Raw genomic sequence first — 17,827 nt, forward strand, 5'->3', positions numbered from 1 at the left:
TCTGAAGTCTGCTTTGGTACCGACTGGTACCCCAGCCAACTTCGGAATCAAGTTTTAAAATGGTTTTCAAGTTCAAAAATTAAATCCTGAAGTTATTCACTGAAGTCCCACAAGACTTCGGTGATAACAAATTTGCCTCGCGACAGCCAATACATTTTAATGCTGTACGGAGACTAATCCAACATGCCCTTTGTTTTGCTGGAAGATAGGCTGCAGTCGAAATGTCTGTCAGCAGCCTTCCCAAACTGAATTAAACATGGACGCAGCAGCATTACGGTACATTTATGAGACGTGTGAAACTCCCTCCACCCATCAGCCTCTGACAGTTTTGGGAATCCATACTGATGGTGGAGACAGGGATCCTCATTCTCCAGTCTAAGGCTACATGAACACGACAGTGAAAAACGGACGTCAAAAAATTGAATTTGCTGCATTTTGTCAGTTTTTCACTGACAGACTGCCCCCATACAATTGAATGGGTCCATTTTTAACGTCCATTTCTCAGAAAGGCATCAGTGAAAAAAGTCTGTTAAAAATGTCCGTATTTAACGGGCGTTTTTATTTCGCTGTCATGTGCATGTAGCCTAAGATATGCAGCAATGTTTAAAAACAAGATTTTGTCCAATCAGACCTGGTGTAGAGCTGGGAAAAATTTAAGACCCCCCCCTTTAGATTACAGGCAGCCAAACCCATCGTTTTAGTGGGACCGGCCAACAGTGCAATGTGATGTCTGGTAAAAAGCTATTCAAGGTGTAAGGGTACCTTAAGAATTTTGAATAGTGGGTGTCATTTTTGTTACTCACTGAAGAATCTGCTCCCAGTCGGGTCCTGGATTTCTCCTCTCCAAGCAGTACTCGCAATACTTCCTTCCATCCAGCAAGTGCTATCTGGTCTGAATTTCCATTTTCTTTTGCTTCTGATTTGCCCTTATCACCTCCTTTCACCACTGTCAGCCAGGGACACCAACTTTTGTGCTGACTTAGTGGCTCAAAACAACCCTTGGGGGAAGAATCCTGAATGACCAAATGAGAGTTTTAATGATTGTAGTTAACAAAAAAAAATGTTTTATGGGCATGTATAAAATCCATAATTAATAGAAAAGAGAACTAAATATACAAAACATAAAAAATAAAATAAAATACCTGGCAGGCTTCTTAATAACTTACCGTACTACTAGTGGAACAGAGTCTAGGGCGTTTAGCCCTACGATGAGGACTGGAATACATTTCAGATGTAGCTCCTTGGCCATCTCCATGTCCCATGCTGCGAGTCACAGGGCGGCTCCGTACAGTATCTGACTCAGGCGAGACCGAAGATCCTCCACTGCGCAGCGGAGTGCTAGCCAAGGAGGGGCTCTGAGAAAATACATTTAATTCACCTTAATTAGACCAGAGATCTTAAAAGGAAACATAAAGCTCTGCAAAAAACTCCACACCGCAAAGGACAGAAACAGTGCTCAGGGTGCTCTGCTCCTTCAACTTTCATTGTCTCTGCTCAGACCTGCGAGCATGTAGACTATGGATTCCTATTCCATACACTTGAGAAGCCGAACAGCTGATGAAAGTAAGCCGAAGGGGCAGAGCACTGTGAACAAGTGTGTTTAACAAAGACTGAGTTACCTTTTAAAAGGGATTGTCAGAGATTTAAAAAATAAATAAATAAAAAAAATGGTCAAGAGCAGGAAACTGTAAAAGAAAAGGGTTAATTACGCTTACCGGTAATTGGATTTTCCAATAGCCTCCCCAACGGCACTAACAGGACAGGAAACAACACAGAAGCTCAACTTTAAAAAGGGGCCTACTCACCTTACCTAATCAGTAAATGACAAAGTACACGGTAGGGATGCAAAAAAATATTATATTAATCCAACCGGAATACAAAGAGAAAATCCAAGGAAATCATAATTTAGGATGGGAAAACCTCCAGTGCCGTTGGGGAGGCTATTGGAAAATCCAATTACCGGTAAGAGAAATTAACCATTTTCCCTGCGCCTCCCCAACAACACTGACAGGAGGAATAACAGAGTCTCCCCTAGGGTGGGATTACAGCAGAAAGAATTCTGCACCCAAAGGATAAATCCTGATTATGTAAGACATTTAATTTATAATGGTTGAAGAAAGTCATTGGATTTGCCCAAACACTTGCTTTACAAATCTCCTCAATTGAGATGGACGCATTTTCCACCCAAGAGGTCGACATAGCCCGTGTTGAATGGGCCTGGCGTCCCTTCGGAGGATCTAGATTAGAGAATAACAAAGAGATTGCCTGCTTTAACCATCTTGCAATGGTGGCTTTACTGGCTGCCAGACCCTTGTTAGGCCCCTGAAATTGAAGGAGGAGGTGATCCGATTTTCTATCTTCCTCCTAGATCTTTAAGTAGGTAAGCACACAACGTCTCACGTCCAGGTTATAAAAGCGCCTCTCCAGGTCTGTCGAAAGTGGACAGAATGATGGTAAATTGATCTCCTGATTACAGTAAAATCTGGATACTACCTTCGGGAGGAAGGAAGGACAATGTTTTAGGATTATCCTGTCATCTAGAATCCTGAGATAGGGAGGACAGCACGAGCAGGCTTGCATTTCCCCCACCCTTATTCTGAGTGAGTGGAAAAAAACTTTTTTCTTGTTGGAAGCTTGTTCTAATACATCATCCAACACTGACCCAAAAAGCCTATCCCCCTCACAGACCAAGAGCGGAGCAGTAAGGCCTTGCGGGTGGCATTAGAAATGGCCACTGATCTTGCTGACAGCCTGACTAAATCCGAGGCATCGGCTAGAAAAGGCCTGTTTAAGCATCGGTAATGAGGCTAAAATGTCTCCCCTTGGGGTTCCCGTTGCCAGATGATCCTCTAAATGATTAAGCCATACTGACAGGGATCTAGCGGTACAGGTCGTTGCAATGCTTGGTCTAAACATAGCTGTATTTACTTCCCAAGCTTTTTTCAGTAGGTTCTCACACTTGCTATCCATTGGATCACAGAGCAATCCCATGTCCTCAAATGGAAGGGAGGATTTGGGGGATATCCGTGCTACTGGAGCATCAACCTTTGGAGTCTTATCCCAAAGATTTGAGTCAGAGTCCGAAAATGGATACTTCCTTTTGAAAGTGTTAGTAATCGGGGCTCTCTTTTCTGGATCCTTCCATTCCCTTGAGATTAGGGCCTTGACATTATTATGGATTGGCAAAACACGTCTTTTCCTTTCTCCTAGACCTTGTAACATCTAATCCTGGATGGAACGACTCTCTTTAGAGTCCTCCAGGTGCATAGTAGCCCTTACAGTTGTTAAGAGACTATCTGTATCTTCTGGAAGAAACAATAGTCTAACCCCGTCGTCAGATGAGTCAGAGACTATGTCAGAAGCAATCTCCCCTTCATCCAAATCCAACCCAAATAACTGGGAGCTCTGTGATTTTTGGGACGTATAGGCTTGTGGTGAGGAGGGAGATAACCTAGACTCCACGCCTGCATTCACCCCTTCCCGAATCATACTCTGCATGGAGTCTAAAAAGGAAGGAGATTTTTCAGCCACCACTTTTTCAGCACATCTGGGGCAAAGTGATTTTTGGGGAGACGTACAGAAGGGAGAAGACGTCCCATGGGGCCATCAGTGCGTCTACTGTGCATGCCTGAGGATCTGTTGTCCGCAAGATGAAGGTGGGAAGCTTGTGGTTGATCCTGGATCCCATCAGATCCATGTCCGGATGGCCCCAACGGAGACAGATGGCATTGAACACCTCTGGGACCACTCGCCCGGGTCCACAGTCTTCCCGCTGACGAAGTCCGCCGTCCAATTCTCCACTCCTGGAATGTAGACTGCCGATAACGCTGGTACATATTCCTCTGCCCACTTTAGAATTTTGGCCGACTCCGCCATCACCGCCCAACTGCGGGTTCCCCCCTGGTGGTACACCACCGCTGTGGTATTGTCCGACTGGATCTGGACCGGCAGTCTCCTCAGGAGAGGAGTCCAATGAAGCATGGACAAATGAATGGCCCTATGTTCCAGGATGTTGATGGGCAGTCTGGATTTCAACAGAGACCATTTGCCTTGGACTGCCCGAGGTGGGAAGATTCCGCTCTATCTGAGGAGGCTGGCATCAGTGTTGATGATCGACCATGAGACCAGGAAAAAGGATTTGCCAAAGACACAAGGTGGAGTCGAGAGCCACCACCTGGTCCTGGAGCTGGAGTTCTGACCACACCTGCGGAGGAAGGGCGATGGTATAGTCCAAGGAACTCTGTGTCTTGTTCCAGGATGACAAGATCGCCTGCTGGAGAGGACGAGTGTGAAATTGTGCAAACTGAAGCGCCTCAAAAGGAAAAGACCATCGTTCCCAAAACTGGCATGCAAAACCGGATCGACGGACATCTGCGCCGGAGTTGAAGACTAACCGACCGCTGAAGGGATAACCGCTTGTCTGAGGGGAGGCAGGCTGTCACCGCAGCCATGTCGAGAATCATGCCGAGCAAAGTAATCCGCCTGCTGGGATGCAGTGCTGACTTCTGGAAGTTTACCAGCCAGTCGAAACGTGCCAAGGCATCCAGGGTGATGAGTAAACTGTCCTCGTTCTGACCGAAGGTTGCAGCATTGAGGAGGATGTCGTCCAGTTACGGGATCAAGGCGATGCCCCTGGAACGGAGAAGGGCGAAGAGAGGAGCGAGCACCTTTGTAAACACTTGCGATGCTGTTGCTAGTCTGAAGGGTCGAGCTACGAACTGATAGTGGTAAGAATTCGCCGCAAAGCGAATAAAACACTGGTGAGGGCGCACGCCGGAGACGGGAAGGCTGCAAACCGGGGTAGGCCGCAAAGGAAGCTAAGGGGGCTAAATTAGTTGCAGCGGCTGGCCATGAAGCACTTCCGGCCGGCCGAAAACAAAAGGTGGCATGGGAGGAGCGGGGGCTGCCCGGAAGAGAGGGCGCACCCCAGAGACCTGCCAGGGGAGAAGGAAAAAAGGGGCCGAGGTGCGCGGGGACTGGGAACGCCGCCAACCAAGGCAGGCCCAAATAGGGACTGGGGCCACAATTAGAGAGGTAAGGAATCCGGAACCCCCCTGGGCCAGGTCATCCCAAGGGAGGAGGACATTTGGGCCCCAGGGAGGGAAGGAGGGGAGCGGGCAGTGGGGAATACAGGAATACTCACCCAATCCGGCCTACTCACACCATCTTTCACCTCTTTTGTTTGTTCACCTTCCCTCGACGGGTCCAGCAAGGTCACCTCCTCAGCTGCTGGCACCAAAGTGGCAGGAAGCTGGCAAGGAAGGAGGGCCGGATCCAGGTGACCACTTGGCTGGCGGGAAGCGAGGCTGCCCCGGTCCTCTTTTTCTTCTTGGGGGAGCTGGACCAGGAAGGAAGCCAACCCGGGCCATGGTCCCCAGGAGAACAGGGAGGCCAGGCAGCCCTATTCCCCCGACCTGAAAAGGAAACAAAATAAAAAAAATTGCAGAATTGATCCTGCAGAGCAGGGAGGTCTGCCTCCTATGACACTAAGCTAAAAACTGATATGCTCTCTCCAGGCTGAAGGGGATATAGCCGGCAGGAGCAGCTAACACTTTTTAGCCTAGTGCCGCCTCCCAGCAGCAGCTATACCCAAGGTCCTGTGTCCCCCAATGATACGAGCGAGAAAAACCCTTTAATTATTTTGCACTGTTAATCTCTACTGTAAGCTGTCAATATAAGAAAGGAGAACCAGCTAACCACCGTTCCGTTTATCCAAAAATCTAAGTATTAGGACCTAAAGTCTGAAGTAACTTTTTCATGAGACAAAGATACTTTTCCAAAATGACTTTATCATGCCGTCAAAGGCCCAAATTATATTTACAGCTCTCAGAACCAGTTTGTGGTGCTTTGCAATGTACCTGCCATCCAGTGAAAAAGGACACCTAAGAGGAAGAGCGTTGAAGAGTCCTGTGTCAGTGAGTGAAATAACATTGCTGAGAACACCTGACAAAAGCAGCTTTCTTCAAATGTCAAAATGTCATGTGGATGCACAGTACATTGTACTGCTCCCTTATTGCTCACAGCCCCAGATCTATAACCTTTAGCAGCCATATGTAATTTGCAGCACATGGCTGACAAAAGGGATGTAGGTAAAAATAAAGGCAGCAGAACTTTTACGACAAGCAAATTAGAAAGTTAATTTATTTGTATTATAGGGAGTCTGTCTGCACTCTAAGGGCTCATGCACACGGGTGTCGTTTTAGTCCACATCTGATCCGCATTGTTTGTGGGTTGGATGCAGACCCATTCACATCCGTATGTCCATTCCACAGCACCCTCAATAAAATAGAACATGTCCTATTCTTGTCTTTATTTTGAGGATCTGCAATTTGCAGACCGCAAAACGTCAACAGCCATGTGCACGAGCCTTTAACCAAACTAAATTGCTGACTAAGCTAGGAAGGGACTGTAGAGAGCAACTTTTGTGGAGCTTCTATCATCAGGAGTAGTAAGAATATGAACTTTTAATCTGCCATATTCTGCTCCTTAAAGGGGTATTTCCATCACATACAATGGGGGCATATCGCTAGGATATGCCCCCATTTTCTGATAGTTGCGGGTCCCACCTCTGGGACCCGCACCTACAACGAGAACAGAGCGGGGAGAGCTGTGGTTGGATGACCCCGGATTTCTCGGGGTCTGTCCACCACCAAGCGCTGCTCCCATAGAATGAGGAGCGCACCACACACGCTCAGCCACTGCTCCAATTCAGTTCTATGTGGCAGACTGAAATAGCAAAGCCAGCGCTCGGCTATTTTCAGCGGCCCAATAGAAATGAATGTAGGGCGGCTGCGCATGCGCAATGCGCCCTCCGTTCATTTCCTCGCTACGTTCTCATTGTAGGTGCGGGTCCCAGAGGTGGGACCCGCACCTAACAGACAATGGGGGTATATCCTAGGGATATGCACCCATTGTCTGAGATGGTAAACCCACTTTCAGTGTAGTGGAGGCGGAGCTTTACTGTGAAGTGCCCCTTCCCTCTGCTCTGAGTGATAGATGTAGTGGTCTGCTGGATGATACAACTGTTAGGGCTGTTTCACACGAGCGGATGCCGTGCATGACATCCTCTGCGTGAATGAGAGCCAAGACCTGCTGCGGACATAAGAGACATGGATTATTAACATGATTGATAATGCTCCGTGCCTCTCTGTGACCTTTATACAACTAAATCACAGTGAGATAAAGTTGTCACCGTGATTTTGTAGTAAAAAGATCACAGAGAGGCATGGAGCATTATCAATCATGTTAATACTCCGTGCGGGTCTTGGCTGTCATTCACACAGCGGATGTCATACACGGCATCCGCTTTTGTGAAACAGTCCTTACTCAGAGCAGAGGGGCTCATTCTCGCAGTATCCACATATAGCGATCATCACCATGAGAAGAGCTATGGATACGGTGACTGCAACCCTCCACTTTTACATTCGGAACCCATGGGCAGCAGTAGAAGCCGCAATGCAACTGCTGTGGTGCAGACTAACACTTACTATGCCAGTACACAACTTTATTTTAGGAACACAATGCACTGGAATATCCAAACTACCTGTTCAAGATCCCTACTACGAGTGATCCTTCTGTTCGGAGACATAACTCCCAAAGGTATTCTTTCACTGATGCCTTCTCCTGGAGACATTGGAGTGCTTGGCAGTCCTATTGATAAGTCCAGATCTACAGATTCCAGCTGTTGGAAGCTCCATAGGCCAACCCTCCTCATACATCGAGGACAGTGAATGATAGACAGAGGCAAAGAACCAGAGGAAGGGCTTGACAGAAAAAATAAAAAATAAAAATGTCAACACAGAATATTAGGTTTAGATAAAGCACTACAATTCTCTCTAAAAGCCCATTCACATGCCATATTTTGATTTTGTAAAAATCCACAGCAGAAACCAGAGCGGTTCCTGCCATGTTTTTTCAATTTGGGTCCAACAGACCTGCTTGCAGCTTAGCTCCATTGAATGGAACTAAACCACAAGTGGACACCTGCCGAGGCATCAGTCCGCTCATGGCGCCAAAAAGGGACATGTCCATTCTTGGTGTGGTTGCAGCTTTAAACTGCCGGCCCTCAAACTACACTGTTGCCTCCCAAGGAAACCAATGGAAGGCAGACATCATGCGCCCACTGGCAGAATTTTGGCAAGATATCTGGCCAAAATTCTGCAATGTGAACAGACCCTTAGAGTCTTATCTAGGCCCATATCTTATAGGGGTATTTGAGGTTTCAACAAATATTTTTTTTTATAGTATATGCAGTTTTCAATTTTCTAATATACTTTCTGTACCAAATTCAGAGTTTTCGTTGGATTGTTGGCGAACTGACCCATTTAAGGCCAACAGGTTATTCCTATTTTTCTATAAAATAGGTAATGCTAGTTTTCTAACATGCATGTACTTAAAATTATGCTTAGGCCTCTTTCACACCAGTAGCATTTATTTCCATTGTTCTGCACGAACAGAGCCAAACAGATTCAGTTGACTATAAGGGGATCCGCTCGGTTTCCGCCCAGTAGAAAACATGCAGGACTTTTCCCTCTTCTATTTTTGACAAAATCTGTGACAATGCCTTCGAATTGAGCCTCCAAGGAAGATGTGAACATGCCTAAAAAAAAAAAACTAGAATACCACTTTTAGTAAGCTATAACAAGAATAGAGATTATTTGAACATACCTGCTGTTCCATCCACAAAGTGCCAAAATACAGGCCGAGATGTGCACCTGCAAAGAGTCACTGACCAAGCTGTGCATAGCATTCTTTTGTCCCTGTAGCTCATCCTCAATCAAGTGAAGTAGTAGGCTTACTGTTTCCTCTGTAAGGTCCTAAGACAAACACAGACATCCCCCCGATTAGAGAACGTCGACTTCCATGAAAGGAGGACTATTCTATTTAAACATTATCAAGATACAAATGCAAGGCCTTCCCTTTAGTAAATAATATGTGCTAATGAAATGTACTAATAATGGAACACATAAGCCCAGATTTATTAATCATAAAGATGGAGCAAGCTTAGACCGGCTGTCTAGACCTACATCGGATTTATCACAGGGGCTCAGGTTGGAGGAGAAATCTGGTGCAGGGACAGACACTTTTCTCCTCTTAGGTCTGCCTCCTTTCCTGTAAAGCCCTGTCCTATTCAGAGAATTTTGGAAAAAAAGTATAGAAACCATAGATGCACCAAATTTCCCCACTTTTTTAGACAGATTTTGGCAGACACATTGGGAAATCTGGGCCTGTATACCACAACAACAATAAGGAACTGTCCCTTAAAGATCATTATCCTGCCTCACCCCTACTCTGGAGCTCGTTACCCCAGCACGTCAGATTCTCCACCAACATCCAAACCTTCAAAAGTAACTGGAAAACCCACCTCTTCAGGAAAGCTCACCATTTGCATGCTACCACCACACAGCTAGATGAGCAGCCTTTACCCTCACCTACTGTGTTCTTTCCCCTTCCCTTGTAGATTATAAGCCCTTGGGGGCAGGGTCCTCTTCCCCCTCTGTACCAGTCTGTCACTAAGTTTATGCTTATTGTATTTGTGTTTTATATTCTGTATGTGTAACATTCTCTTGATGTACAGCACCTTGGAATTAATGGCGCTTTTAACTAAATATTAATAATACATTTTAAGAAGAAAGCACTTTAAGGGCACATTTTAACTGCACTCATTTAAAGGGCTACACCAGTGAGTGCTTAGGGTCTGCAATATTTACTTTCCAGAACCAGAGTTTACATTATACATTATTAATTGGATGAGAGCAGCTGACAGCAAATGTAAATTTGCACATTCCCTGGCATTGCAGTGTTCTGTAACAGTGTAGATTCCACTTCCGAAATTGCTCAAAAAATTTAATTTGTGAATCTTGCGCGTAAGGCTACTTTCACACTCGCGTTTTGGCTTTAAGTTTGCGAGATCCGTTCAGGGATCTCACAAGCGGTCCAAAACGGATCAGCTTTGTCCCAATGCATTCTGAAAGGAAAAAGATCCGTTCAGAATGCATCAGTTTGCCTCCGATCAGTCACCATTCTGCTCTGGAGGTGGACACCAAAACGCTGCATGCAGGAGTAGGAGAACGGAAAGGACTGGAGAAGGCACATAACTGACGCCAGACTGAGCCTAAGGACCCCATAGACTATAATGGGGTCCGTTATCTTTCCGCTTAGAAGATGATTTTGGAGCGGAGACAAAAGTTGTGCATGCAGGACTTTTGTCTCCACTTCAAAATCATCTTCTGAGCGGAAAGATAACGGACCCCATTATAGTCTATGGGGTCCTAAGGGCCCTGTTTGGCTCAGTTATGTGCCTTCTCCGTCCTTCCCGTTCTCCTGCTCCTAAACGGAGCAGTAGAGGGGGGAAAGGCTGAAGGGTGATGTGAACAAAGCCTTATCTGTAACATAGCCAAGCCAATGAACTCCATTGAAAGTGAATAGGAGACGGATCAGTTTTCTATTGTGCCAAAGAAAACGGATCCGTCCCCATTGACTTACATGGTGTGCCAGGACAGATCTGTTTTCTCTGACACAATCTGGCACAATAAAAAACAGATCCGTCTCCCATTGACTTTCAATGGAGTTCATGACTGATCCGTCTTGGCTATGTTACAGAGAATACAAATGGATCCGTTCATGACGGATGCATGTGGTTGTATTACTGTAACAGATCCGTTTTTTGCAGATCTATGATGGATCCGCCCAAAACGCGAGTGTGAAAATAGCCTTAAACCTTACAATGCAAAATACAGAATTCAGCTGTTTCTTATACATATGGTCTGGCCTATAATGCGACACCACAAACATAGCTGGGCAAAGAACTCACTGAACAAGTCTATAGACTTATCCAATGATGGAGAAACCCTTTTTTAGAAACCCTATTTAATATTCCTGAACAGTACAATCACTTTTCCTGTGGACTACACAAACCCTCCTCTGTTTAAAAAAAACCCACAACTTTGGACTCATCAAGCACTTTTACATAACAAACGTGATTTTCAGCATACGTTCATTTTAGTTTATATGTTACATTACATACTCTGCAGTGCAAAACACAAGACACTGCCCCTGGTTGAGATTAGAAACTATATGACCCCAGCGCTGCAACATAACAGTACTAAGCACTTAGTCACCATGCTGCTCATCCGCATATTCAATGAGGCCCTAATATTTATAATTGTGACGTTTTATCACTTTATAGCAAGATGGCTGTAATAAATTACCATGCTTTTGAGATCTTCATGTTTCAGGGATGGAAGTTGCAGTTTCAAGTGACAAAGATTTTGGAAACGGTCAATAAAGTCAGTGATAACTGAAGATGACTCCGCTATCAGAAGGGTCCAGAAATGTTCTGTAATGAGTAAAGGACAACATAATTATATTTTTAAATTGTGCTTCACCACCAAGCGGGAAAAAATAAATAAAAAATCTGACATGGAGAGAGTTCTTTATGTTGGGACCTCAGATAAACTAACAATAAAAGTAGTTAGTAAGTTCAATAGCACCACTAAACAGCCCCCAAACTACTGCATAGGGATACTGTCATCCCTAATCCTGGGAATAGAGAGACTACACTGTGAGACAGGATCAATTCCCAAGAAAGCAAAGAAAGCCGCCCAGGTTCTAGTATAAATTCTAGTGGTTACCGGTTTCCTACTTTTAAGCAAGGTGGAAATAACGGATTGAGACAATCCCCTATGCATTAGCAGTGACCTTTCAAAAACCAGGCCGTCAAGTCAAGGCCCTTTACAGGAGGGTGGATGACAGGCCCCTGGCTTAATAAGTCTGGGATCTCTGGTAGCACCCAAGTCTCCCTGACTGAAGGAAGCCTCAGCCACGTGAACCAAGCACGATGGGGCCAAAAAGGTGCCATCATGATCACCGAAGCCCCGTCCTCTCATATCTTCTGGAGATCAACTGAAGAGGTGGGAATGCATAGAGACCCCGGTCCCACGGCTGTAGAAAGGCATCCACCCCCGAAGGAAGGTCTCCTCGGAAAGAGGGGGAGAAAAAAAAAAAACACCACTTTCTGTTGGATTGTGTAGCGAAGAGATCCACTGATGGTTTCCCCCCAAAGCTATACTAGCAGGGACAAACCCCCTGATTTAGGGACCACTCTCTCTGGTCTAGTTTGTGACGACTCAAAAAATCTGCTTGTTGGTTGTCCATTCCCCTGATACGAAGTGCCGATAATGACAGGACTCTCCCTTCTAGTAAAGAAAAAATCTGCTATTTGTTGTAACTCTACAGACCTGGTCCCTCCCTGGTGATTCAGATAAGCTACAACGAACCATTGTCTGACAAAACCTTGAGATGACGGTTCTCAAGCAAGGGCAAAATCTCCTGCAAGGCGAGAAGAACCGCCATCAACTCTTTTACATTTGAAGAGGCTGCACATATCGATCCGTCCCAGGGTCCCTGCAGAACCAACACTGCCCTGGACATGAGCTCCCCAGCCAACTGGACTGACATCCGGGGTTACTACTATTGGATTCACAATCCTACAGGGAACCCCCTGGACAAGATTGACTGGATCCAACCACCATCTTAGGGAATTGCATGTCTGACTGGAAATAGACATTTTTCTGTCCAACTCTTCTCACTTCCCTGACCAAGTCTGGAGAATCTCCCATTGAAGGCTCCTGGAGTGAGCCTAAGCCCACGGAACCGCTGGAATGCAGGAGGTTAAAGTTCCCAGAGCTGACATGCCCTTTCTGATCGACAGAGTAGGAGTCTGAATAAGTTGATGTATCACTAATCTTATTCTCTGGACCTTTTCTGGAGGCAGAAAAGATTTCAGAGATGTAGAATCCAGTAATATGCCCAGGAACTGTTGAACCTTCTGAGGAACTATTATGGAGTTTTCCACATTGATTATCCACCCCAGAGAGTTCAGAATGCTCATCACCTGTCATCTGGGTGAGATAGGCCTGTTCGGACTGGGCTATGATCAGGAAATCGTCCAGATATGGCACAAACAGGATGTCTTTTTCTCTTATATGGGCGGCTATCTCTGCTACGAGCTTTGTGAAGATCCGCGGTGCCATGTTCCAAAGGGTAGCACCTGGAACTGAAAATGTCTCAGACATCCCTGCATCTTCAGCGCCACTCTCAAGAACCTCTGATGAGCCGGGTATATTGGGAGATGGTAATATGCGTCCCTAAAGTCCAGGACCACCATATAACAGTCCCTGTACAGGAGGTCCACTACTGACTTAATTGTCTCCATTTTGAATTTTCTGCATACTAAGAACTTGTTTAATTTCTTTAAAATGTATGATGGTTATGAAGCCCATACCTTTTTCTGATGGAGGACAAGAGACAAGGGACAAGAGATAAGCTCCCCTTTTAAAATAAGTTTCTCTACCTCCTTTTCTAGAGCCTCCTGAGCCCTTGGGCCTACTTCTGTTACCAAATTTTTTTCTTGGGGAAGACTCTTTAATTCCAGTCTGAATCCCTCCTGCAATCCAGGTACTGTTGGAAATCTCTGACCAGGCTGGGAGGAAGTGCAACAGCCTCCCTCCCACCCTGGCTTCATTGGGGGTTGTCTTTTTTGGCAGTGATGGAATTACGGCCTCTGAACAAGAACCCTTTGGATTTGGAAGAAGAGAATTTCCATCTGGAATCTCTCTTATTCGGGCTCTTCTCTGTACCCAGGAATCTTCTATTCTTGAGAAAGGAGGGTTTCTGCTTACAAAGGAAGAGGGAAACCCTTTCTATCTCCTGCTTTTTTAAGAATATCGTCCAAGGCAGACCCGAACAAGTATTTCCCTTCACATGGAATATTACATAGTCTATTGTTTGACGCCACGTCCCCTGACCAATTCTTAAGCCAAAGGGCTCTGCCAGTTGAATTAGCCAGGGTAGATGACTGAGCAGACAATCTAACCGCATAGGCAGAAGCAACCGCCATAAAGTCAGCTGCTTTGGCAATAACCGGGATAGATTCTAAAAGCTGGTCCTCTAATTGTTTAACCCATAAGATAAGGGCCTTAGCATTACAAGTGGCCGCTATGTTTGGTTTAAGAGAAGCCCCTGCTGACTCCCACGTTCGCCTTAGGAAGCTATCTGCTCTCTAAATGCGCCGGAAATTCAAATCTCCCGCGCTCCAGGAGATGAAGTATTGCGGGATCTCGTCCGTGGTCTTGCGTTACTACAGACGGGAAGCGCTATGTCTAGGCAGAAGCAGAAAGGTGTGACCTCTGGAGTTTACAGATATGCCGCCCCCACAGTCTTCAGGAAGCGCGCAGCGGGGATCTCACCCGGTACGCTCCCCAGCCTAGCCGGCGAGGTTAACTTGGAGAGAAACTACTCCCCAGCAGACGCTTGTAGGAATCCTCTCCTAGGACAGGAAAACCACTGAGGAATGGAGAGGCCCCTCTTTCTTAAATATCTGTCGGTCTCCTGTCCTGGGCGGAGGATCCTCTCTCCTGGTGCAGTCATAGGACGAAGGGAAAAAACATATTTATTAACTAGTTATACCATGAGGGTCAAAATAGTACACATCTATGTAAATACTGCAAATACAAAGTTAAAATGCATCACTGAAAATCTATACTATTCCAGTCATAACCACTCCAAGTAGTCCCTACTGGGAAATTCAAGACTGGAGCAGAACTTACTACAGTGAGAAAGTCCCTACAGGATCCCGATGCATTTCCCTATTGTTAGTGTTTCATCAGGGGACTGTTAACAGGGACATTAATTACAAACAGTGTGCATATTCATTTGTGCATACTGTCATGTGCATGTCTGCGTAAGGACCAGTATTGGGCAATACGCTAGACAAATTAGCCCTATTTTCTGGTCTATACATGCTGCTTTATATGCCGCATGAGAAGATGGAAAACATTTACAACAGAGGGATTCACAGTAAGCGTTACCTGGACATGGACTTTCTGGCCAAAAGCAGAACTTCTCATGAGAGGTCCTCAGTGCTTCCTGCAATTCCAAGCAGCGCTGCTTATCTGGACCATAAAAAGAGAATCCTAAACTTAATATTCAATTAATATTCACATAAACGCGAGGCTAGATTTACATTTAATGACCACGTTTAGATGCTGTCACATGAAAGTCTTTAACCCCATAAGGACCGGCCCTGTTTTTTCACAGCACTCCAAAAGCCATAACTTTTTTACCTTTCCGTTGACGTAGCTGTGTGAGGGCTTGTTTTATTGTGGCACGAGTTTATTCTTCAATGGTAACATTTGTTTTTGAGGTCGATAACTTTTTTATTTTTTACATTTCCATTGATTGGCCTGTGTGAGGGAGCCCAGCTGCCTGCTGTGGATGGAGTGGGCACAGCTCCTGTGTCTGTGGCATCCTGTGAACATAACTGTACGTTCATTTGCAGGAACACACTGCAAAAATGGACATACAGTTATGTCCATTTGCAAATGCAGTTAAAGTGGTATTCCGGTAGGTAAAAGTTATCCCCTATCCACAGTAGTACTCAGCGATCTCTGGAACTCCCATAAAAATGAATGGTGCGGCCGCGCACATGTGTGACCGGCTGCTCTGGTCATTTCAGAGGAACAGCAGGGGGGCTGCAGGGAGTACGGGGCACCGACCAGAATACCCCTTTAAATTTTCACACATTAGCGATCAATACTTACATTTGGTGAAGTCCAAGGCTGACTGGAGGCTAGCACAGAGGTAGGAACTGCAACTGGAGCATTTCAGCATGTCACACTCTATGTTTGACCATCCATACTGAGCGCATATAAGTGGAGACAATTCTGGAGGTTTACCAGCCCATTTTAGGGAGTATTTGGATTAAGGAAAAGTCAAATACTAGTTGTTTATATGACTGAAATACCCTAATCCAAGGTATAGCAATCATTTTTTTCAATCACAGAACACAGGTAAAATAATGGACAGAAAAAATGAGAGCTATAGAGGGGGGGGGGGGGGGGGGGGGGGGGTGTTCAGCATTATGGACAATTATGCAGATGTACTAGTAGTACATCCATTTATATAGCCACCAGGAGCTGGAGTAGATTTCAGTCATAATTTATGGCAGAAAATTCATGTAAATGTTATGAGCCATGGTGTCCCTGCTCCAACCACTTTCTAAAAGTGGTGTAAAACATAAGTCACATTTTTTTGTGATCTTTTTACACCAAAAACCTGGCGTAAAGCCTTTGTAAATGGGCCTCATTGTCTATCACTCAAGTATTTAGTCAACCACATCTACCTTTTGATCTGATAAATTTAGCTTTGCTCTAGGATAAGTGAGAGCTGAGGTCACATTCAGACAGCTTAATTAAAAATAGTCAGCGTTGCTTCTGCATGACATGGACAATGTATAATAAGCAGTGAGGTCCACAGAGTACACGGACGTGCCAACTGTTTCTGTGTTCCATGAGACACAAACCAAAGTAGTACATGCCTAGAGATTCTCCATACAGAACCTTGATCCATGAAGAAAAAAAAAAAATTGAGGTGTGATTGCACCAGCAACTTCTTTTTACTCCTGCTGCGCACACAGACAAAAGATGGCCATCTGAATTAAGCCTTAGTATAAGTATACATTACAACATCAGCTGGAGCACATATCATGCCATAATGACACAGAAATCAATGTTCTTATGAGAAGCTGAAGGCCTGTTGCTTCAAGGTAAATTTAAACCATAATCTGAATCTGGTTCTTATACGTATGTAACTAAAAAGCATGGCACTTGTATATCTGCAAACCCAAAGTATCCTTCTTAGGACCCCCTGGTGGCATCAGCCACCGGAGCCGAGAATCTCAGGCAGTGAACCACCCTTAAAGGGATTCTGTCACCTCCCCTAAGCCAAAAAACGATTTTAAAGCAGCCATGCAGCACAGCTTACCTGGATTAGGCTGTGCTCTTTTATCTTGCAATCCGTCCAGCAGTTACTGCAAAAAACAACTTTTATTGATATGCAAATGTGTCCTGAAGGTGCCCAGAGGGGCGTTTTGTTCCTCTTAGAGAGCCCAGTACCGCCCCTCTTACAGTGCCCAGCCCGCCTTCCTTGTACTGTCTAACCGCCCCCAGCCTGCCACAGCCTCTCCTCCCTCTCCTCCCCCTCCCTCACGCCGAACGAACTCTCGCACAGGCGCAGTACCCACTGAGGGCTGCGCCTGTGCGATCAGCAGGAGACTGAGGGCAGGAGCTTCATCCTCGTCACTGGGCATGCGCCGAGCCCAGTGACGTCCGATGCTCGCTCTTCCCTCAGTCAGGAGAGGGATGAGAGGCTGTGGCAGGCTGGGGGCGGTTAGACAGTACAAGGAAGGCGGGCTGGGCACTGTAAGAGGGGCGGTACTGGGCTCTCTAAGAAGAACAAAACGCCCCTCTGGGCACCTTCAGGACACATTTGCATATCAATAAAAGTAGTTTTTTGCAGTAACTGCTGGACGGATTGCAAGATAAAAGAGCACAGCCTAATCCAGGTAAGCTGTGCTTCATGGCTGCTTTAAAATCGTTTTTTGGCTTAGGGGAGGTGACAGAATCCCTTTAAGCATACTGGAGGGACTTCCTGAGTTTCCAATTACCGTGGTTCCTTCCCCTCCACGGGTGCTGGGAGGCATCCAGGACTGGAACATCACAGTGGGCTTTCCATGACCAGAGGCGCACTTCTACAAGGTAGGCCTCCATTTAAGCCATGCAGATGCTCCCTTCCCCCTACCTGGAAGGGACAGGAAGACATTGATAAGAAGATGCAGGAGGGCCCTATTTAAGCTTTGTGTCCCATGCCTGGTGGGAGGAGGATCATCTCATGGTTAAGGTGCCATCATGGAGGCTGAAAAGGAAAACTGATTGATGTGTGATTATAACCCCCCTTTCTTGGCATGCAGATGGCAATATAAAGGATA

The 17,827-nt window shown here is 45.7% G+C and overlaps 1 protein-coding gene across 1 annotated transcript in view; it reads right to left on the reverse strand.

Annotated features, from left to right (window-relative positions):
• Window positions 1–17,827, reverse strand: part of ZC3HC1 (zinc finger C3HC-type containing 1) — a 28,146-nt gene that overhangs the window by 2,687 nt on the left and 7,632 nt on the right. Inside the window, exons 3-9 of the mRNA XM_044279988.1 lie at window positions 15,603–15,753; window positions 14,871–14,954; window positions 11,211–11,338; window positions 8,668–8,816; window positions 7,544–7,763; window positions 1,167–1,355; window positions 804–1,013 (exon numbers count right to left, since the gene is read on the reverse strand). Coding sequence (XP_044135923.1) covers window positions 804–1,013; window positions 1,167–1,355; window positions 7,544–7,763; window positions 8,668–8,816; window positions 11,211–11,338; window positions 14,871–14,954; window positions 15,603–15,753 — 1,131 coding nt within the window. The remainder of the gene's footprint in view (window positions 1–803; window positions 1,014–1,166; window positions 1,356–7,543; window positions 7,764–8,667; window positions 8,817–11,210; window positions 11,339–14,870; window positions 14,955–15,602; window positions 15,754–17,827) is intronic.

Source organism: Bufo gargarizans, chromosome 2 (assembly GCF_014858855.1).
Source record: "Bufo gargarizans isolate SCDJY-AF-19 chromosome 2, ASM1485885v1, whole genome shotgun sequence".
Taxonomy (NCBI): Eukaryota; Metazoa; Chordata; class Amphibia; order Anura; family Bufonidae; genus Bufo; species Bufo gargarizans.